The sequence below is a fragment of the Sebastes umbrosus genome, chromosome 22 (genome assembly GCF_015220745.1).
Source record: "Sebastes umbrosus isolate fSebUmb1 chromosome 22, fSebUmb1.pri, whole genome shotgun sequence".
Taxonomy (NCBI): domain Eukaryota; kingdom Metazoa; phylum Chordata; class Actinopteri; order Perciformes; family Sebastidae; genus Sebastes; species Sebastes umbrosus.
This window is the reverse complement of record NC_051290.1, coordinates 21071738-21096019: the sequence shown is the minus strand read 5'-3', so window position 1 is coordinate 21096019 and position 24282 is coordinate 21071738. Positions and strand designations below refer to the sequence as shown.

At 40.5% G+C, this 24282-nt stretch overlaps 1 protein-coding gene across 1 annotated transcript in view; it reads left to right on the top strand.

Moving 5' to 3' along the window:
- Positions 1-24282, top strand: part of ppp2r5b (protein phosphatase 2, regulatory subunit B', beta) — a 50339-nt gene that overhangs the window by 15620 nt on the left and 10437 nt on the right. The window contains exons 2-7 of the mRNA XM_037759277.1: positions 10724-10920; positions 13294-13395; positions 14251-14343; positions 14883-15013; positions 16393-16452; positions 21604-21712. Coding sequence (XP_037615205.1) covers positions 10724-10920; positions 13294-13395; positions 14251-14343; positions 14883-15013; positions 16393-16452; positions 21604-21712 — 692 coding nt within the window. The remainder of the gene's footprint in view (positions 1-10723; positions 10921-13293; positions 13396-14250; positions 14344-14882; positions 15014-16392; positions 16453-21603; positions 21713-24282) is intronic.

Sequence of the window (24282 nt, the reverse complement as noted above, 5' to 3'; positions counted from 1 at the left end):
TCACTGTCCTGTGTTTTGGCTCTTTGGCAGCTAAATGCTCCACTATGTTCACCAGCGAGTTGCTAACTGTGTGTGATAGCCATTTAGCGCTCGCTAAGAAACATTAACTGAGGTAAAACATTTAAGTTGCGGATCATATAGCCAAAACAAGGAGCTGAAAGATGATTTATCTGCACAGCCGTAGGCTACTGTATGAAGATCAGGAGAGAGAAGAATGAAAGGCTTTTTAAGCATTTTGTATTATCACTGTTAGCCTACTGTATTTAATAACTTAACTGCTAAATGTGTTAACCAGCAAGATGCTAACTTGTCCAGGCTGGTTTTATACACTCTTTGTTGTCTATAACTACGAAAAGTAGTGCACTGCAATTTGTGTATATCCCATGAAATCAGTTTGTGTGTAATTCATGTAATTGTGAACCAGGAAATATAAAGAGGGGCGAAAGCCGCGTAGGGAGGATGTCTAAAAATACCGGACTTTTGCTCAGGAGGTCAACGTTTTTGTCATGTATGTATGTATTTGGTCCGGAGTTATTTTTAAGCTAAACCACGATCTTCTCCTAAACCTAACTACGTAGTTTTGTTGCCTAAACCTAACCAAATAGTTTCCTATGAAGATGGAAGTTTATTTTGAAAAGACTGTACGCATGTAACAAGGAGAAATTGACACATGTTGCTGGACATTCGAAGGAGAACGCACGAAAAAGAAGGAATAACTTTTTTGTAAGATATACAAACCGTTGTCTGAGAATACGTTGACTTGTCTGAGAATACATTGACTTGTCTGTCTGCTGTTTGGTGCTTTAGGCAGATAGCGTACAGTCAGGTTTTTAAGCTGCAAAAGTCCTGCAAAACAGTGCAAGTGCAACCCGTTCAAAACCAAAAGAATGAGCTGAAAGAAGCCAAAAGTCTCCATAGAGTTGAGGCTGCAGAGTTAGGGGATAATTCTTTGTGGGGTCGTCACTACGAGCGACACCTTGAGAAAGAAAAGATACTGTCACTTTAAAAATAGCAACAGAGCACACACTTCCATAAGCACTGAACACAAAAATACACCATCATTGTCATTTTAGGTGAGTTTTTTACCCTGAAAGCATTCCCTAGGATTGGAAACCAGTCTCTATTTTTATTATTTTAGTGAGAGGAGTGGAAGTTCCAGATCTACATAAAAGTCAAACTGTAATGAATTGTTCCCTGGTCATCTGTCCACCAAATGTCATGAAAATCTGTTCTTACTTTGATGAGACAGGCTAAGGAATAAAATAAAACATCCTCATCAGAGAACACAAATATGTCAGAGGATGTGCTCATTCTTTCCTAATTCTGTCAGCAGGTCCGTCTTGGTGACCATTAACAGACTGAACATACAACTCTATTTACATGTTATATGCTAATACCCAGCCGGTCTCATTACCTATTCCCAGTACCTTCGCCAAGTGACGACTTCCGAGTATTTCCTGCTCTAATTTAAAGCAGCGGGATGATTTGTTCTGTTCTTTCTCGGCAGGTAAATTGCTGTTTACTCTTGAAAATCTGAAGAGGGGCGACGGGAGGGGGGATGTAGTCAATCACATGTGATAACATCCCTCCTCATTTTTTCCCTTTCTAATCAGGCTGTTAATAAGCATGATAATGTATTTGTTTCCTAGACTATTTAGGATGTAGTGGATGTTTTATAAGGAGGATTAGATCACTTAGAGATGGACTTAAAGCGTCACTTAAACCCCTTAAGGTGATATTTATGGTGTCTCACTTCAGATAGCCGCTGTAGCTCCTTTCTACTATTTATACCTGTGTCTTTCTCTTCTTCATCTGCCTCTAACCCCTTCTATCTCTTTCTCCCCCCTCCCCATCCTCTCTTCCTCTCTGCGTCACTGGATCTGTGCATTGAGCATGAGTGTGCGTGTGTGTGTGTGTGTGTGCTTAATGACAGAGGTGCAGAGGCGGCTTGGATGCTGGCTAAAACAGAAGCTGTCCTCCTCTCTTTCTCTCTGTCACACAAACACACACACACACACACAGACATAACTGTTATTTAAAGACTAGAGCTGCACTTGCTCAGTTGAGAATAAAATAAAGCCTCGGAGAGAGTGATGGGTGGAGTAGACGAAGGGAAAGATGGAGGGAGTGAAGAGAGGGAGGAAAAGATGGGAGGTACCCTGGTGATGGAAAGATGAGAGAGAGAAGCAGGAGGAGGACGACGAAGGGGATGATGTCATCTTTTAACCCTATACCGCTCCCCTCTCCTCCCTCCTGTTTCCTCCCCAGATTCTTCCTCCTCTCCTCTCTCTGTGTGTCTTTCTCTCTTCAGCAGGACTATATTTAGCTTTGTGCAGCTGTGTATGTGTGTGTTTTTGATGCTGTTGCAGGGTTCTTGGCACTGCTCATTCTTACATATATGCTCCTTTCACTGAACCCACCCACCCCTCTCCCTCCTCTCGCGCTCACCATCTTCTCTACGTCACATGCTGTCTTTTCCCTCTCTGCGTTTTAGGTCGTCAGCCTCTTCCTCCTCCTGTGTATTTATAGGATAAGTCTGCATTTATATTCTTATTGTCAACAGATCCCATGAAAAGACCGAAATCAACGATGAATTGATCCTACGAACAAGTAGCCAAAGATCTGTCTTTTTACACCATTCCGTTGTCGTCCAAAATATATTAAAAACACATCAATGAGCCACACTGTTGCACTGGGTGACATGTTCATTAATTACAATGAACATGGGCACTGTAGTTTAGTTTGACTAAGTCCCACACACACCGTCCTTCTGCCACAAATACTAGCTTGTGCAACAAATGTGTATTAATCCATCACTGAAAATAGTCCCCAACAAATGCACTATTTACTCTTGTTTGAGTATTGTTTCCTAGAAACTACAGTGCCTAACTGTTTTGGAAATTAATGACACTTTAAAAATGGGCTTTGGGGCCGAGTGTATGAAGTATAATTCATACGCCATAGTTTATCTTGTGCAGTAAAGCGTAATGGAGATACAAAGGCCCGAGGAAGTGGGGTTGAAAGGAGGGACAGAGAGGCAGAATGGGCAAGAATAAACACAACTGAGGCAGACAAGTTATGACAAGTGGAGAGCGTTTCTCATTAGACACCACTAAATGTCTGGCTTAGAGCTGTCAATCGATTAAAATAGCTAATCATGATTAATCGCATGATTGTCCATAGTTAATCTCGATTAATCACAAATTAATAGCACCATTTTCATCTGTTCAAAATGTACCTTAAAGGGAGATTTGTCAAGTATTTAATACTTTTATCAACATGGGAGTGAATATGCTTGCTGTATGCAAATGTCTGTATATATTTATTATTGGAAATCAATTAACAACACAAAACAATATTGTCCAGAAACCCCCAGGTACTGCATTTGGCATAAAAATGGCAAACTGCAGCCCAACAGGCAACAACAGCTGTCAGTGTGTCAGTGTGCTGACTTGACTATGACTTGCCCCCAAACTGCATGTGATTATCATAAAGTGGGCATGTCTGTAAAGGGGAGACTCGTGGGTACCCATAGAACCCATTTTCATTCACACATCTGTAGGTCAGAGGTCAAGGGACCCCTTTGAAAATGGCCATGACAGTTTTTCCTCGCCAAAATCTAGTGTATGTTTGGAGCGTTATTTAACCTCCTTGGCGGCTAGCTAGTATGGATTCCTTAGGTTTTCTAGTTTTATAAGATTGCTGTATCTTCACTCTAGCTTTAAAACTGAGCCTGCTTGATCCTCCGAAAGATTGATTGCGTTAATGTGTTAAAGAAATTAGTGGCGTTAAAACAAACTTGCATTAACGTGTTATTATTGACAGCCCTAGTTTGGCAATTTAATGTTTCCTTATTTAAAGGCCAATAATAATAGCACAAATAGCACTCTACAGTATCTGCAAAATTTAAAGTGATCCAGCAGCTTTCTAGACTGCGTACAGTATGTGAGCTGTCTCTACCTGTCTCCCCTTGGACTTGGAACAATGTGAAAAAATTGCTATTGGAGTTTTGTCCTTCGTCTGATTTTTTAATTTATTTTATGTCTTGTCGTAGTATGTGTGATTTGGGCTGTTGGACTCTGTATTTCTGTTATTGTTACAACATTCTCTTGATTTTTTTGTAATTGCTTTTTTACCACCTACGGCTTCTGTTGCACCCCCAGCCATCCGTGGAGAGGGAATCTCTCATTGAGTTGCCTCTCCAGAGGTTTCGCACATTATTTTTCCTCATGCACCAAAGATTTTCTTTTACTCTATGTAGACAGCTACAGTAGGAACCGTTGTTGAGACATTGTAAGTGCATGATATTTGGTTTTACAAATGAACATGACGTGATGTGCAGGATGGACTTTGCTGAGAACTCTGTTATGTCTTTGGCCTTCAATGAGCAAAACACACTTTGGTACACCTTTCTGTACGCCTCACCAGAATCAACACCTACACAACAAATTGCTTAAGTGAAGACATTACTATTTTCCAAAGTAATTTAAAGGACCAGTGTGTAACAATTAGGGGGATCTATTGGCAGAAATGGAACAGAATATTAATAAGTATGTTTTTTTTGTGTATAATCACTTGGAAATAAGAATTGTGTTTTCATGAGCCGTTTATATCTACATAGAGTCCGCCATGTTGCACCACCATGTTTCTACAGTAGCCCAGAAAGGACAAATCAAACACTGTTAACTTTTCCTGCTTGGGCCGGAGTCGATAACGTTACTCGCTCCCGTCGCCGCCGCTCTCTCTCTTGCTTCACCACTCACTTCCCACATACACACACACTCACTCCAAGCACTCTACTCTTACAACAACTGGCTCTAGAGAGGGCCATTTGTGTTTTCGCGTCGGCCATCGTAGCAATCCTACATGCCTGGCACATGGGAGAAGTTGTAATCTGCAACCCATGCTGCAACTTTTACCGATAAATACCGCCAGATCTTACACACTGTTCCTTTAAAGGGGACATATCATGCTCATTTCCAGGTTCATACTTGTATTTTTGGGATTCTACTAGAACATGTTTACATGCTTTGATGGTCAAAAAACACATTATTTTTCTCATCCTGTCTCTCTGAATATACCTGTATTCACCCTCTGTCTGAAACGCTCCATTTTAGCGCCTGTCTCTTTAAGACCACCCCTCCTGAAAAAGCCCAGTCTGCTCTGATTGGCTTGCGAGAAAAATATGGTGCACCTTTGTAAAGGTAGTTCTCAATCTGTGGGCAATATATTCTAATGAGCCTGCAGTTGACATAGGAAGGGGAGCCAGATCTGGATGGCTTGTTGAATCACATGATTTCTGATCTAGACAACCCACAAAAACCAAACTGGGTTGTCTTTTTTCACAGTTGGTAGGCACTCCAGATACCAAAATGTGTGTGAACAAGCACTGAAAAGTGAGTCTGTCCCCTTTAATCTTCTATAAATGGCTACTATGAAGTCTACTATACTTAGCCACACGTTAGACATGAAAGTAGGAGGTTACAGTAATTTATTTTTGCCTCTTGGGGCCAGTGGAACAAGCTGTGAACGCACCATTGACAAGTGATCTGAAGCTGAAAGACCCTAAAACGCTTCACAGAGTTGAGGGGAACTACAGAGTCTGGTGATAATGTGTTTGTCACTGTGACTACTATTATATCCATTGATAATATATAAATATTGCATAGTGTCGCTTTAAAAATGAAAAAAGTAGAGCAGTAAGTTCTTCATATAATGACCGAAGGGGAATTGTAGACGAAAACTTGTAAATGAATCATTCTTAGTGCATGTGCATTTTGAAAAGATCCTTTATCTGCACAGTCACATGAAGAAGAATAAAATGAAGAGTAATACAAGGCTTGAGGCACTTTGGATTAGAACTGATAGCTCACTCTTTATAAAAAAAACGAGTGTAATTGCTTTTCTTGCTGACTGTTTTAACATGCTTTTATAATTGCGGTAATGTAACTTTGGTGATGGTGTGCCATGTTGACGATATGAGTTTTAATCCCAAGGGACTTTCTGAGTTAATAAAGATGAAATAAATGAAGAAGTCAAATTTAACTACATGCATTTAATGTTTTGGATTTTATAGTCACAGCTCGGCTTGTTAGCCATTTAAAGAAGCAATTTGAATTGTCAGAAACATGAAAATAGCTCATAGTCATAAATGACTCACTTGCTGTGATTAAGATCTTAGTTAATATTCTAATCACTGCGCTGACATGATATTAAAAGCTGCTTTGAATGAATGGGTCTGGAGCGACCTGCGTCGACCTAATAATAGCACAGCACTGAGGAAAATTAAAATCCACCTCATTCAGTATTAACTCAGTTTGGTTTCTCCGCTGCCTCTTTGTGCACTGAGTTTGTGTTTTCAAAACATTTTCCTCCAAATGTAAGCATTTTCTACCTGTACCAGACATGATATTCATAGACAGGAAGGTAATACCGGTGGCCAGTTTAGCAAACACAGACAACCAAATTCAGTTTCAGCCCATTTGCTTTGCCTTAAAATATGTACCGTGGTCTGTCTGTGCCCGTCATCTACCAACACTTCCTCTCTTTTTCATTTTCTTTTCCTTTGCTCTCTCCCACACTTGCTCTCACATGACCCACCAAGTCTCTTCGTTCGCTTCATCTTCCCTCTCTTTTTCTCACCTCCTGTCTCACTCTCTGTCTCCCAAACACACATACATGCTTTTTGTTTCCCTTCGTCTTTTCACCTCGCTCTGTGCTTTTCTCTCAGTCCCAGCACGGCACATCTTCATACAATTACTCTCCATTAAAAATGGATTAGATTTCACCTTCACAGTCTGTCTACAGAGGGAGAACAGGAAGGGGGGGAGGGAGTGGACAGCAAAAAGGGGGGCTATGAGAAATCAGGAGAGGTTAGGAAGGGGCAGATTAGGAAGGGAGGTGGAGAAAGGAAGGAAAGGATGGTAGACGGAGAGAGGTAGAAGAGTGAAGAAGCGTCAGGAGGATGAAAAGACTGAAGCTGCAACTATCTCAAACCAACCAAGAGACACAAATACAGAGGTGGTCGCCCTGCAGATATAGACTCACATTCAATCTCGAAGCAAAGTCAGAATAAATAGTTCACCCTCTTAAACTTTTCACACTTTTCGTGACAGAAAATTGTGTGAACTTGTCTGTCACACATTTGTCCAGTCACTGAGAAATGGCTGCAATTCAAGAACAAATTGGCCACTCAGTACAGCTCAGTGGGCAGTCTCATAGATGTCATCACTAGTTGTAAAATGGGCAAAAAGTAAGGTTAAAGAAAAGTTACAGAGAAACTTTATTTAGGTCACGTCATGAATTTTTGAATAATTGAATGGACAAAAAACAAGAAGCAGGCCAGTACCGGTATTCTGAGCTTTTATACAGAAACAACACACAATCGTCTGCATATATAACGAAGAAAAGTTAAGAGAAATTTGCCTGAATAGAGGACAATCTTGTTGTAGTCTGGTACATTTAAGCTACATTTAACTGCTAATACATACATTTGCAAGTCAGAAAATTAGGATCATCATCTTGCATTTAAGTTTTGTAGGTGTTTAGTACTTAGTAGTGTCATCATTTAATAGGTCGCATCCGAAATTCCATACTTACATGCTATTTAGTACGCTAAAACAGGATGTGAGATTTTTTAGTATGTCCGAAACATTAGCATGAAACCAATAGTACGCAAATTATTGCATACTATTTCCGGTGAAATATTACAGTATGCAACGCTGGACACTACGTCGGCATAAATATCCCACAATGCGATGCGATTGTGACGACAACGTTCATAACAGATGTTGACGGACAGCTCTGTAACATCACTATTTTAAATTAATTCAGACTTTGATTCTCACAAATCATTGTTTTTGTCACATGAGGTTGGCACAGGTTACCATGGTTACACCTTTCCAACGGGCAAGGAGGCTCTAAGGAAGTGACGACGTAAATTACTGCTCAGTACGTTCGAAAGGATACATACTACTGTTTATTCCCACAAAAGTATGCTGAACGATAGTATACATATTAAGTATGTAGTGCATAGTATGTGATTTCGGAAGCAAACTTAGACTTAAATCACCCATCTAAAGCATGGAAGGCATCATAATTGATAGAATAAAAGGCCACTTCCAAAGGTCTCAAAAGAGTGTGTGTCTTGTGCCTCGACACATCAAGCAAAGGGCAGTCCTCGACTATTGTTTAGCAGCTTTGTGCCAAAGGGAGCAGATGGTCATGGTGTGCCCACAAGAGGTGAGGGGGTCGGGCTGGAAGAGCTCCAGTCAGCCCCCCCATACCTCTCCTGGGTTTCCCACCTGGGGGTTAAGAAGGGTTAAATCTAATCTGCTCCTACTGTTTGTATGTGTGTGTGAGTCTTGGATCATCCTCTTTCCAATTGCACAGTTAGTCTAGACTGCTTCCCAGCCATTGGTAAAGCTGCATTGTCTTCCTCTGACAGAGGGAGATTATTTGTTCAAGACTGTAACTACACAGAGTAACCAGTACATCCAGTACACACACAGTATGATTTAATGCAGTCAAGTTTGTAATGTTCAGTTTTTGTTGACACTGTGTCAGAAAGGAGTCATTTTTAGGGTGTAGTTAGTGGTGCTCTTGTATTTGATTGCATTAAATGTTGCAGGTCTATCTAATAAAGTCATCTTCATGGCAGAGCTTTTCTTTGAAAAAATAGAACTACTTGTTGCACCCAGTGCAATTGGAGTGGCAGGGCTGAGACCACTCTGCTCTTTGGGGTGGCACAGAAGTTTGTGTCTTAATTAAGACTCAGAATGTGCTGTCTGGTGGCCAATAGGGTGGCCAAGCTTGAGTCTATAGAGGCCATGGCCACCACTATTACCACTCCGTCACTCCGCCATTGAGTGCAACCCAACACAGATTGCCCGGTCAGGTCTAATCAAGTTCAGTTGGACGTTGAAATCAAGTTATATATCCAGTTCGGTCCACTGAGCAGGACCACATGGCAAGGTTGTATACAATGCAAACTACAGCTGGAAACGGATTCACAGCTTTGAATTAGGGCTGTCGAAGTTAACGCGATAATAACGCGTTAAAACAAATTAATTTTAACGCCACTAATTTCTTTAACGCATTAACGCAACTTGCGATTTTTAGGTTGTAGCGGGCTCAGTTTCAAAGGGAAAGTGAATATACTGGCATCATATGAAACTAAAAAACTTAAGGAATCCATTGGTACCAACCATGTCATACTAGCTTGTCACGAAGGAGGTTAAATAACGCTCCAAACTTACACTAAATTTGGGTGAAGAAAAACTGGCATGGTCATTTTCAAAGGGGTTCCTTGACCTCTGACCTCAAGATATGTGACCCTAACCCTAACCCAGACATGCCCACTTTATGATAATCACATGCAGTTTGGGGGCAAGTCATAGTCAAGTCAGCACACTGACACACTGACAGCTGTCGTTGCCTGTTGGGCTGCAGTTTGCCATGTTATGATTTGAGCACATTTTTTATGCTAAATGCAGTACCTGTGAGGGTTTCTGGACAATATTTGTCATTGTTTGTGTTGTTAACTGATTTCTAATAATAAATATATACATACATTTGCATACAGCAAGCATATTTGTTCACTCCCATGTTGATAAGAGTATTAAATACTCCAAAAATGTGTGATTAATTTGCGATTAATCAGGACTAACTATGGACAATCATGCAATTAATTGCGATTACATATTTTAATTGATTGACAGACCTACTTGAAACATATATTCAAAGAAGCTGATCTGTCTAGGATTTCTTTCCAGCTCACCTTCTCTTACTTTTCATAGCAATTATGACAAACAGGTCGTATATCATGTCATAAATATACATATACAGTCTATACAGCAACACTCTGCTGGAAATTCCTCAAAAACCTTTGCAAAGAGGATCTGTTTTTCAAATCTTATATGTATTTTCATATAATGTATCTCAATGTAAGCATATAAGCATATTATTGTTCAGACCGAACCTCACATGCATCTCACTTATATAGGAATCTAAACTTTGGATATTTCGTTGTTATATTTAGCTATTGAATCATCAATCATCTGGTTACTCAGAAAAAGAACCAAGCATTCCCATTTCGCTGCTGTCAAAGCCTGTAGCTCTCTACTTTTGCTTCATTTTTTCTTTACTTTTTGCATGATGCTTTGCAGGCTGAGCTGCTAAGTTCTCACACCCCCTCAGGCTCGTGGAATCAATTTAAAACTCACTGCATGAGTTCAGTAATCCATGAGTATCAGCCACTTTCTCTACATCGGTGAAAAGTGGTGTTTTGTGGAGGTACAAGTTTTTAATCTGACGGCCGGCCGCAGGTCGTTTCATTGTGACGAACAGGTCTGGAGAACGAACCTGACAGGTAATAGGACTGAGATGCAACACAGCCCTCTGGATGAAGGTGTGTGTGTGTGTATGGATGCAAGCATCTCTGTGTGTGTGTGTGTGTGTGTGTGGGTGTGTACAAATGTGTTTGTAGAGTAATAGTCTGCTCTCTTTCCCTCATTATCTTTTGAGAGAAGATCTAGCCTGTAGAATACATCTCTGTATACTCCAACACTCCCACTTTGTCAAACGATTCACTACCAAACACAAAGCGCCTTTCAGGAACACCATCAGATTTGGCTTTCAGTTTCTTTTTTGTCCTTTAACCTATTTGTCTAACATGTCGCTTTCTCTCTCTCTCTTTCTTCCTTCCTACCTCTCAATCATCCAGACGCCCCGGTGGCAGAGTTACACGACCTGTTCTGTAAGAAGCTGCAGCAGTGCTGCGTGCTGTTTGATTTCCTGGACTGCGTGGCTGACCTGAAGGGGAAGGAGATCAAACGTGCGGCGCTCAATGAGCTGGTGGAGAGCGTGGCCACTAGCAGAGGAGTCCTCATAGAGCCTCTGTACCCAGAGGCTATAAAGATGGTAAGAGGGGAGGAGGAGAGGGGAGGTTAGGGGTGGAAATGATGGACTAGTGGATGGATACATGAAAGGCTAGAAATGAAAAATGCCAAGTATCCAAATGCCAAAAAAATGAACATTTTAGCACAGACTGTGACAAACAATGGTTATGGTGGAAGAGCAAATGAAATGTAGAAAGCCAGAGCAATATTTCCAGGTCACCAGATGCTATAAACAAAGGTGAGGAGAGGAGAAAGGAAGTGAGAGATACATAAGGGGAGGAAAGGAAAGGAGAGAGAGAACATTTAGCAAAAGGGTGCTAAGTAGCAATAGGCTGCACAGATGGCGAGAAAGTGAGGGATGGACAGGAAAGATGGAGTGTGGCGCAAAATGTGTGGACACCAACACAAAGCACCAGAGGTCCCAGAGGATATAGGAGGAGGAAAGGAAAAAGGGATTGAGGACAGAAGGTAAAGCGAGCAGAGGATATAGCTTATGTTATGGAGTCACTATACCCAGAGGATGTGAAAATGCTGATAGGACAGAGGACGGGATGAAAGGAAAGTGGGCAAAGGCTTTAAAGTGTGGCCACAAGGTAAAAGAAAAAAGCTTAAATTCTTTATTAGAAGTTGTTAATAAGTGCATAGGTTAGAGCCCAAGTGAAGTCATGTAGTTTAGTTTGAACATGTCCAGAGCCGCAATACCGCGATGACCCAGATGATGTTTCACAAACATGGAAATGTGGAATATTACTCTAATTTTTAATTAGCTCTCAGAAATATCATGTAAACATGCTCCTAATATTATTTTGCATTAAAAAAAGACCAAGAGTCCACAGCCATGCTAGCAGCTCTTTGAGGCTGTACTTAGGTACAGCGGTGCTCTGAGCTAAATGCTAACATCACTAGGCTAACATGCTCACAATGACAATGCTAACATGATGTTGTTAGGTAATGGATAATGTACAGCGAGCCGGTCATTGTTGTGAAATAAACACCGACCTGAAGGAGATTATTTCACAACAATGACCCGCTAGCTGTACATTATCCCGCTTATTACACAGCTACTTACTTAAGAAATCAATAATTTGACGCAAAAACGGTCCGCCAGAGTCCGACATTACAACTGCACCCATAGCAACGGTCTGTTATACATAGCAACGGTCTGTTATACATAGCAGCGGTCTGCTATAAAGAAATAACAGACCATAGAACGCTATAATTGTCCAATCAGAATTGAGTATTCAACAAAGCCGTGCAATAAGCAGGTATAATGTTTACCATGTTCACCATCTTAGTTCAGCGTGTTATACTATGTATGCTAACATACAGTATGTAGCACATAAGTGTTGGACCCACCAACCGACAGACGGGCTAACATTGCCAACCCTAGCCACCGCCAGCATGGCTAAAAATAACCAAAAAGATAGTTGAAGCAAACAAGATTTTTACGTAAAGCACTAATGGAACTGAATATAAAATAGATATGAGTGACACGTGCAGATGAGAGAAGCTATGATGTGTAGGCTATTGACATTATTCTGGAAGTACTGTATCTAAGGAATGAGTGGCTAAATGGTTTTACATGTTCATGTGAAATGAGGCTATATCCTCCTGCAGAGAGAAGTTTTACTAATGCAAACAGAGGTGTGGAGAGAAGGAAAGAACGGAAAAGAAAATAATGCTGAATTGGGGCGTTGGGATTTACCACAATTGCTTTTTGCAATGCAGTTTATGCACTAAATGGCCAGTGGAAATGCATTTCTTGAATAAATCATGACTTTGCGAGCAGTCAGGTTGCCGGTTGTTCTCCTCAAACACAAACAGTCTGTGAGCAGCATCAAACATGGCCGACAATAGCTGAAGTTATTTTATCCGCTTGATTTAGTTGATAGAAACCCACCTAATTGCCCTTTTAAATAGAGAACTCTTGTTTCGTAACACCAGCTGTTCATGTCGGATCTATCCTGAAAGCTAATTTGGTGTGTAGTGACACAAATATGTGACGTGCATCGTGTTGAAATATCAGCATGATGGAGTCTAGAAATGAGTCAAAGGATGTTTGTGTTCTATTATAGACCTAGTTTTTTTAGAAAATACAGCTATTACATCCCTCTGTTTTCTCTCAACCCTGAGATTATGTCAAGGATATTCATACTATTAACAGGAATGTACTGCATGTTATTTGGCTTTTTCTAATCTCCCTTTTTACCTCTCCACCTCCTTCCCTTTTCACTCTGATCTGCTTTCCCTCATCTCCCCTTAACCCCTTCCTCTATCCACATCCCTCCTTACCTGTCATCCATTTTCATCTTCCCATTTTCTTCCTCACACTCCGCCTCCTCCTCCTGTTCTCGTTACTCTCCTTCCCTCCTCCTCCTTGTTTGCGGTTTCCCAGATCTCTGTAAATATCTTCCGGACTCTCCCACCCAGCGAGAATCCAGAGTTTGACCCCGAGGAAGATGAGCCAACACTCGAAGCCTCCTGGCCGCATCTGCAGGTATATCATACATACATATACCATATTTACATAATTTCATGCATTTTCCCCCTGCAGAGCTGAAGGACAGTTTCTCTTGGAAAAGATACGTTCAGCAAAACGTGTTGACTTTGGTCCCTTTTTGCTAAAAACAGTTTGGAAATTGTTGCGATGTTCTCTGCTTTTAAGTGAAACACAATGCAGTGTCAGTAAGTGCCGTGACAAATGGGCCCTACTATATATTATACACTATATTTGGGAGGGCGGACAGTGCCATAATGCACACAACTCCCACCAGGTGTTGCTTTTAATGCAGCGTTCAGCATTTATCTGCACATAAATATTCTGTACCTGAGCATGAGGTCCTTAAGATTCAAGTGAAATCTGCTGTTTAAAGCAAAATTTTATGCTCAAATGTGCCTTTTTTTTAATCAGCCAGAATCACAGAATGGAGCCCTAGAAAGGAATAACGTCACATGGATGAGTCAAAACATAAGCGGGAAGTCCAAACTGTCTCATGAAGCAAAATCTTTTTTTCATTTCTTGCTCAGTTGGGATCTTTTGGTATAAACTTGAGCATAACGTGAGCAGGTGAAGTCAACTTTTAAGATTTCTGGGTTCTTAAGCTCAGATATTACGAAGAAGTCACCACTTGCTTCATATCTGTCCAGTCAATATGAAGCCACACTCTTCAGTCTGTTAGCTTAGCTTAGCATTAAGACTGGAAACAGGGTTAGCGTACTAGAGTGGTATCGATCTTCTCATCTAACTCTCGGCAAGAAAATAAATGATTCCCAAAATGTCAAACTATTCCTTTAGGAGATAAACAGAGACACTGAGTGATGTCTAATTGTTTGCTGTTTGTGCCTCCGTTAGCTGGTGTACGAGTTCTTTCTGCGTTTCCTGGAGAGCCCGGACTTCCAGCCCTCCATGGCCAAGCGCTACGTCGACCAGAAGTTTGTCCTGCAGGTAATGCTCTCTCTCTCCTTGCAGTTTGTCAAATCCAAAGCTCTAAGATGTTCCTGATAAATGGAAAGGTATAAATAAATGAAGCTCCTCTTTGAAACAGCAGCCATCGCAGAACCTAGTAATATGCTGGAGTGCTATCAAATGTTGTTATCTAAGTTGGGGCACGTATAAAAAATTGACTAAAAGACTCCGCAGTTCTTGTCGTACAACTTTTATGTTTAATATCCTGCGTTATTTTAGAAAATTGATGAGTAAAAAGCAGTTAATGTAATAGTCATTTTGCTTGGTGGGTGGTAAAGATACACCATGAAATGTTCTCACTAGAGACATGTAACAAATACTCCAGAGATCATTGGAGGAGCATTTGTACTATATGGTTAGAGATTAGTTTTATGTTTAATCAAATGACTTCAAGGTTAGGATTTGGGTGTAGGAGTGAGGAGGTTAGAGAATGAATGCAGTCAGAAAAGGTCCCCACAAGATCCATTATATGTATGTATGTATGTATTTGTGTCTGTAATGATCTCATGTGTGTGCAGCTCCTGGAGCTGTTTGACAGCGAGGACCCCAGGGAGAGGGAGTACCTAAAGACCATCCTGCACCGTGTCTATGGAAAACTACTGGGCCTCCGAGCCTACATCCGCAAACAGATCAACAACATCTTCCTCAGGTAAAGGCTGCCTTCCACCAATCCAATGCACAGGATTTAAAGATGCTATTTATAGCATCCTAACGCCAATAAATCAAACATTAGCCAACAAAGACCATCAGCAGGGAGAGAAGCCGTGTTTATGACCTCTGTAATGCATTGTTTTAGCTTGGTGCGTCATGATTTTAAAGCATAAAGTGTTTCACAATCCGAGTTATCAGCATGGGAAGAACGGAAAAAACTCACACATTGTTTGGTTACCCTCTTTGCCAGTCTTGAAGTCACATGAGACACATGGAAATTTAGACTAAATGTTAGCACTGTCAGCTGTCGCCATGTTGAGAGCCATGCGGAGGCAATAGAAATGCTCCCAATCTCGCATGTACCACTTGCACAGCACCTTTAACAAGTGAAACCAGACACAAACAGTTTACAGTTCCTTTATAATTAGCTGCATCAATACTAGTAATAATATTAGATTTCTTTTGCATGTAACGTCCAGTGGTGATGGCTTAGTTTGCGCCAATTTGGTCCCCAATTTGTTGATACTTCTGTATTTCTTTTGCCGACTGTGAACTACACCTAGGAGGCTGACAGTTTTCACACACAGCTGCTCGTAGTTATGGTCTGGTCAGTATGATGTCAATGAGGCATAAGCATCAACACAGAGGAGAATGGGAGATGATTTAAGGGACATGTCTAATTTTTTTGAGAAGCCCAAAATGCTACATTATAGTATATTCTGGCTCAGATAAACTAGTTGCCTGCCACACATTCACACAAACAAGGCACACAGCATGCACAAACATGACTGTGCACATTTGCAGTCCTAACACTCACTGGATCAGCAATGTGTCTCCATCCTGCATCTATCCCGAGAGTTAAATCATCGTGTGGTGACACAAATCTCCTCAAATAATTGGTTGAACAGCTCTGACTAACAAGAGCGCTGCGATGTACAATCATGTTTCATCTTCTCCCCTTCACCGAGTGGGGTTGAATTGTTGTGTTTGCAATATAATTCAAGCACAGGAGAGCTGCAGTGCTGCAACACACTCTATTTCTGTCTCAGTTAACTGGTTTCAGTATCATTGTTTGTACGTTTTTGACAGCTAAAAGATGCAGTATAAGCATAAGCCTGATTAACTGTTATTGTGCTTCATTTCTCTCTCACATGATAACATCACATAGGTAACAGAGTTGTATTCCAGACACACAATATTAATCAATTCCTTTGGAAAGGCAAGAATGCCAAGGAATTATATGCATTTGTAATTTTACAGGAAGTTATTGCAGTTCTTCTTTTAGTGCCTTTTACTTTTGTTAAACTAGAACGGTTGCATGATCTACTGATGCATCATTACAGGTAACTCTATGTGTGTGTTGTATGTGATCTTCAGGTTCATATATGAAACTGAGCACTTCAACGGAGTCGCAGAGCTTCTGGAAATCCTCGGCAGGTTCGTATCCGCAACCACACAGACACACTTTAGAGCATACTCTGCTGCTCTGGAGGCAAGCATACTTTGTAGTATATCATATCTTTATGAATGCATTTGGAGTTGAGAGTGAACGCATACACACATACTGTACTTGTACTTGGCCAGCTGCTCCTATTCATGAGACAGCTGGTAACCCAGGGAACTAAGCAACTACTAAAAAATGGCGACAAAGCATAACCACTACTGCAAAAAAAAACCAATATCCATTTTTGATAGATTATCATCGTTCCCTCTTTCTTATCAGGTAAACACAACAGTGGGTGCAAAGCCTGAAGGAGCAAGAAATGAGTTATAAGGCAGGGGGGGAAATGAGTAAAGGTGCGGGGTGGCAGGAAGGAGAGACAGAAACAAGAGGGTGGTTAAATACATAAATGAGAAATGACTCAGAGGTTTGCATAGTTGGTTGCTTTGTCTCTGAGGTCAGTAAGAGAAATATGAGGAAGATGGAAATGAGAGGAAGGAAGCCAAACTGATAAACAAAGATGTAGTGCTTTCTGCCTGTGCTCGTACACAAATCAATGGGAGCAAGAACGGAGAGATGACAGTAATAAAGAGAAAGAAAGGGAGGGAGAAGATGAAGGATGGATACATCAAGATTGGTGATATTATCTAGTTTGTTTTGCCCACTCCCTCTATAAGCAGAATGATGTTAAAGGAAGAGTTCAACATTTTGTCTGTGCATTACTAAACTGGAGTCAGGGTGTGGCTAGCTTAGCTTAGCATAATGACTGGAAGAAAGGGGAACAGCTAGCCTGTCTCTGTCCAATGTGAAAAAATACTCCTACCAACACCTCTAAAGCTGCTTTGTTTACATTAACCTACTTTATTTGATTAAACCATACATGAACAGGCTATCTCGCTATAGGCTGTAACCAGCCAGCTGTAGGGAGCCAGTGTTAGCATTGTTAGCTTTCTCTTTCTCTGAGGAACATTTCTGAATTATTCAGATACCCGGTGACGCTAACACCGGCTCTTCACTTTGATTAATAATCCAAGCTCACATCACGGCGTAGCTACAGTAGTTAAGATTAATGTACACCTTTATTATTGCTTGTTGCAGCAGTACAAGGACAGATAAGTACATAAAGTGACTGAAATAAATAATAGGAGGTGCAATAAAATAGAAGAATAGAATCAAAATAAAACCGAGCATTTGGAGACAAATGACATGGTAAAGTGAGTGGTGCTGATAAAGTGACGTGATTGACAGCAGCGGAGTCAACAAGTCATCTATGTAAACAATGTACACCAGGCTAATGTGATATGATTAAGTAATGGTACTCAGTGTTTGTCTGTATTAATAGTATATACTGGTACATAATGATATTGTATGGATATGACACATAGGCTAGTATAAGTTGTAGTAGTGTAGTAATATAGTAGCAGGCTATAGTAGGCTTATACTGTATACCATAATATATAATAGGCCAAGTCCAACAATATAACATAGTATATGCCATGGTATAACATAATGTAAGATTTAACATATTATTACACAGCTTTGTTGAATACGCAATTCTGATTGGCCAATCATGGCATTCAACGGTCTGTTATTTCTTTTATAGCAGACCGTTGCTATGTATAACAGACCGTTGCTATGGGCGCAGTTCTGATGTCGGTCTCTGGCGGACCGTTTTTGTGTCAAATTATTGATTTCTTAAATAAGCAGTGTAATTATTAATTAGTGTGATAATGTACAGCTAGCGCTTCATTATTCTGAAATAAACCCCTTCCCCTACCCCTGTCGGGGTTTATTTCACAACATTGACCGGCTCGCTGTACATTATCCCTTACATAGTATACTACAGCAACATATAATTGAATAGAATGTCAAATAAAATATGGCATCATAAAGTATAGTCTAATATATAACAAGAATATATAGACAAAGTTATCTGTCTAGGTAGGTCGCATGTGGTCTTGATAAGATGACTATATAAATGAGAGGATATTGTGTCTTTGTAGCCTACACTTTGATTTCTTTCTCGAAAAGAAAGCAATGAATATTTGCTTTCCTCTCAAGGACATTCTAGTTGAATCTCTTCAACACTACTATTGAATCATTTTGTTTGAAGTCACACATAGAAGAAGTGGAAGAGACTTGAAAAGAGGGCTGAATTTAAAGAGACGGACTGCAGTAGTTTGCCTGAGCTTATTATTATTGGGCTACTCAGCATTGAAGAGAAGAGCACAAAGTCTATTTGCTCATCTCAGAGTTGTGTGTCTTTCTCTGAGGAACATTTACTCTGATAACCAGCTAGCTTTTCACTTTGATGCGGAGTAAAATCCAAGCTACATGACAACATAGCTAATCAGCCTTTTTATGCTAACATACATAAAAAGGAGATGGTTACAGCAAATACATATATCTCCCATGTGAGATGTAGACACGCTACTGAGCTTTATCACTTCTCAGTCAAGTTTGAGACGGAGAAACTAGCAATGACATTAGTTTGTTACATAAACAGACATGTTGCTAGAGCTGAAAGATTGAGACACGGAGCGATGGAAGGAGACAGGGAATAAACAAAAGATGATGGAGGATGATAAATCAGTAAGCAAATAAACAAATCAGTAATAGAGTCAATACATATTAATTTCTCTCAAGGGCACTCTGGGCTGGAATCTAGCTTGTGCCCTCTGTCTTTGTCTTTCACTATTCAACACTAATAAGACAGAAATGCCTTTAAATAATCTTTATTGATGTTGAACATTGAAGAAAGTAAAGAGAGTTGTAACGAGGGATGGATCTAAAAGATTTAGAGAGACTGGAGGGATTTGTCTGCACGCTGGTTAAGTGCTAGAATATTTTAGTAAAACTACTTTTTCTTTAGTTTTTCCCGACATAAAGGATAAAGACGTTCATACAAAACCTGAAACTCGTAACCACCTGATCAAACAAGTGAAATAAAAAATGGAAGCTGACTTTTGATGGGTTAATGTAGAGAAAAGAGAGGGAGTTAAGAGGAGAGGATGAATCCAAGGTGAGAAAAGATGGAGGGATGAGGAGATGGAGAGAGGATGAGTGAGTGAACAGTGAGTCAGAAGTGGAGAGCAGGAGAGGAGAGAGAGGTTTGTATTCATGTTGGTGGTAACAGAGGTATTTATAGCTCCTCCCACACACGGAGAGAGGGAGAGAGAGATGGGCGAGGGAGTATTCATTGTACAGAAAGAAAGAGAGAGAGAGAGGAAGAAGACAGGAGGCAGAAAGAAAGATTAGAGGAACAGCAGGAGGGAGATATTATTGACGAAATGTTCTATTAAACAAAGACGCTATTAGAAAACGAAGACAGACAGACAGACACACAGACAGACACACAGACAGACACACAGACAGACAGGTAGACTGACTCTACATACTTTCCAAGTTCCCACTCTTCCGCTGCTCATACTTCTTCCCTCCGTAGGCTGAACCACCGCTATGTCAGTCAGTGTAGCAGTGAGCAGAGCAGACCACGCATTTGTCCAGTCACTTGGAAAAGGACACAGTACAATAATAGACTCCACCACACAGACGAATGCACATGTGTATACAGATGTGACGAGTAGGTTTTAGGAGTAACGTGTGATGTTTTTATGTAAATAAATACGTGTCAATTCTGCTGCTGTCGATAGAGGTAAAGCTGCAGTCGGTAACTTTGAGCAAATATGATAAGAAATTATTTTTTATAAAACTGTCACTATATCCCATACTTGCCAACCTTGAGACCTTAAAAATAGGGAGGATTTCAAAACCAAAGCGGGGGTCTGGTCTTTTCACAGAAAAAAATTGAGCTTCAGAGACCTTTTTTCCTGCATTCTGGTGACATTAAAAGAAAAAATAACAAATTTCTAATCTACACTGCAACAGCATTTTTATGTTAAAAATGTTACCTTTAATTCTCACGAAAGAATGCAGAATAATTCGCACCTCTGGCGTGAACTTGTATGAATCTCTGGCATAAACTAAAATTCATCAGCTTTTATTCATTTTTTGCCCCTGCTTGAGTATTTCTATCTCTTAGCTCTCTCCATTTCTCTCTTTGTCTCTCACTCACTGAAGGCCCTTTCAGACACAATGCAACAACTGCACTCTGAACCCATTATTTTTCAATGGTTTATGCTACGCCACGACAGCTTTTCGCTGCGTCGAGCAAAGCCCAACTTTGGGCTGCATGCTGCACGCTGTGATGTGCGCTGAACCCAGCAGCTCAAACATGAATTCAAACTGCGCTGTGTCGTGAGCATAGACTGCTCTCTTTCACCGAGAAACTACATTTGGTGTAGCTCTATTGTCGTCCGGATGGAAACAGTAAAGCTTATAAACGCTGTACAGTGCCAAAAACAGGTTGTGATAACGAAAAGGGAAAAAAAAGGTATGAAAATTTACCATGAATGGGGAGAAATACAGGAAAATTGTGACCCCTGGAGGAAACCGGGAGAGGGCGATGAAAAACAGGAGTCTACTGGGAAAATTGGGAGGGTTGGCAAGTTTGCTGTATCCTGACAGTAGTGCATGAGACAGATAATCTGGGGAAAAAAATCATGTACTTCTGCTTCCTCCTAGTGCTCCTGATGGCATTTACAAGATTTCACCATACTTGAAGGAAACAACCAATCAGAGCCGAGGTTTCTCTACAGCAGCTGTCAATCACTGCTTGCGAAACTCCGATCAAACAGTCAAACTAGGCAGTTCTGATCAAATATGAACCAAGATTCTGTTACTGTAATGCCTATTTCTCTCCTCAAATGTTTTCAGAAACATATTTTAGTGTACTCTTTCAGTTACTGTTTGATCAGAGTTCGCCAGTTTCGCGAGTAGTAATTGACATCTGCGTTAGAGACTCCTCGGCTCTGATTGGTTGTTTTCCTTTGGGCGCGATGAAACACTGGGGGAACATGATTTTTTTCCAGAGATTATCTCTCTCATGCACTACTGTCAGGATATAGTGACCGTTTTATAAAAATAACTTTATCATATTTGATTTTCAAGTTACCGACTGCAGCTTTAAAAATACCAAAAACATCACCTTGTTGTTTTTGCCAGGAGGAAAGCAAACATGATTAAAAAGAGTTCACATGCTGCAGAGTGAAAGTGTTTAACTGTAACCGTCCTCTCCTCTACTCCAGCATCATAAATGGCTTCGCCCTGCCCCTGAAGGCTGAACACAAGCAGTTCCTGGTTCGGGTTCTCATCCCGCTACACACGGCAAAGTCCCTTTCTATCTTCCACGCACAGGTCAGTGACATTCTCCTGCATACTTCAGTATTTAAAGTCTTTGTTTGTATATTAGACTATTTCATAATGGCTACTACCACCAGTTTCTTTTGATACCTTTCAGTATTACATTTTTTTGACTAGAGCTGTAACAATTAATCGATTATTAAATAAATCACCAACTATTTTGATAATCTAATAATCGATTTGAGTAATTTTTTAAGAAGAAAAAAAAATCTCTGATTGCAGCCTCTTAAATGTGTATATTTTCTGGTTTCTTTACTCCACTATGACAGTATATCTTTGAGTTGTGGACGAAACAAGACATTTGAGGATGTCATCTTGGGCTTTGGGAAACACTGATCCACATTTTTCACCATTTTCTGACATTTTATAGACCAAACAACTGATCTATTAATTGAGAAAATAATCAACAGATGAATGAAAATAATCCTTACTTGCAGCCGTACTTTTTGACACCCATTTAGGTTTTATGTAACACCACAAAAGCGTGTTGATATAGTTTGAGGCCATGTCTACATCCACATGCAGGGGGACAGATGTTCATTTGGCAGTCTGTTGTACCTTACAGCTGTTTTCCCAAGAGCGTTCATACGATTTTTGAAGGCCAGCGCTGATGCTGTTTGCTGATATTGTGTGAAGCAACAACTCTGAATTATGTTTTGTTTTTGCCAGGGTGTAAAAGCCACTGAAACTATATTTAGATCTTGGTAAACTGCAACTATCAAATGAAACCAAACTACTTGGTGGTTTTGCAGTTCCTCTCCTGACTGAGGCATGCTGTATTGTAGCTTTTAGAGACCCTACTCCTCCAACTAGCATAGAATCAAACTGGGTTGTATTTTATCTTCTGGTTTCTCTACTAAGAAGAGATCCAGCTCTTTATCTTACCTTGATAAAACAACCATACACGAATGTCTCTGAAATGGAAGCAGCAGTTAGGGATTCCTGCAATGTGTCAAATGCACCACTAGGAGGCAGAGTTGGGTTGCAGATAATACTGCAGAGAGATGCGCTCACCTTTGAATTACACTCAGTGTGTGTGTGTGTGCATTTGGTTTCTTTGGTGTGTGAGTGTGCTCAGAATATTTGACGACACAGATGGCAGTCAGTCTATTGTGTGTGTGTGTGATGTTGTTTGTGTCACACATTATTTGCAGAAGGTAGAGTTTGTACAGATGTATGTGTGCGAGTGAGTGTGTGAGTGTGTGTGTATTCTGGGTCTCAGCATCACCATGCCCTACATTTCTCCTCCCCGTCTCTCTCCCTGTGGTTCACACACATACATTATTCACACGCTCAAACACACACTCGGTTTGACAGGGTCACGGGGGATGCATGCCAGTGGACAGCAGTTTTGTGCTCAGTGGGTGTGGCTGCGCGGGAGTGACCCAGTTCTAGATATAAATATCAAAATATAATATCACAGCAGCACCTTTTATTCATCTTAAAGGTTTTCTCAACATTGTGAAACACGTTTGAATCATCCTCCGCATAGCCTATGAAGGGTTTTCTCATTTATATTCATGTCACTGAACTGTAGTAACCACATCACGGTTCCAAATATCAAAAAGCAAATGCAATGCTTTTACATTTGAAGCTCATATCAGACCCTCTTTTTTCAAAGTCGAAGTGAATTTAAAAATATTTTTTGATAAGAAACCACTAAATCCGTGGCGTTTGTTTTGATTTATGTACTTATTTGGTCAAAATTGTAATTACTAAAAAGAACACACTTGAGTTGTATCCACATTTCTGCCGTGATAGCTTTAGTGTTCGCCAGTGTAGGTAATTTTTTTATTCAGACTGATAATGCGTAATCTGATTGGTGCAATATCTGTGTGGATGGGCACTAAAAATTGTTTGTAATATCACTTAATTTCCTACAGACACACTAACAGCTAACCAGCTGGAGTCTGACATTGTTAGCCGTTGCTTAAAGAGGACCTATTATGCTTATTTTCAGGTGCATTGTATTTTCGGTTTCTACTAGAACATGTTTACATGCTTTAATGTTCAAAGAACACTTTACTTTTCTCATACCGGCTGTGCTGTGGCACCTCTTTTCACTCTCTGTCCGAAACGGCAGGTATTATGCAAACGTATTACTTGGTGACATCACCACGTTAAGGAAGAAAAGGCGGGACTTCAAGCGAGGCGTTTCAGGCAGTTCAGGAGCAGCGTTTCTGTGAGAGATACTAACTCCCTTTGGCGTGGATTTTGGGCTTTTTAACTTTACAAACCTTTTACATGCACAAATAACTCACCAAATGAAAGGGAAAAAGCACAAAAGCTTAATAGGTCCTCTTTAATCCCATCCATCCCTGTGTTACTCCGGGACTGCTGAGGTTACAGGACTACTGGCTGCTTTGAGATTTGACAGTCTGGTCCACTGACCCAATGCTAGCTAGCCTCCTCCTTGGTAATAATGTGGAACAAACACAATACGAGCGAAAAGTAACTTCTAAGTGGAAATCAGGCCAAACAATAGCAAGCTAAGCTAACTAGCTTCAATTTTACGAGTGAAAGCTTGTTCACGTAGCTTGCTGGCTTCCACATTTCGTGTGGAA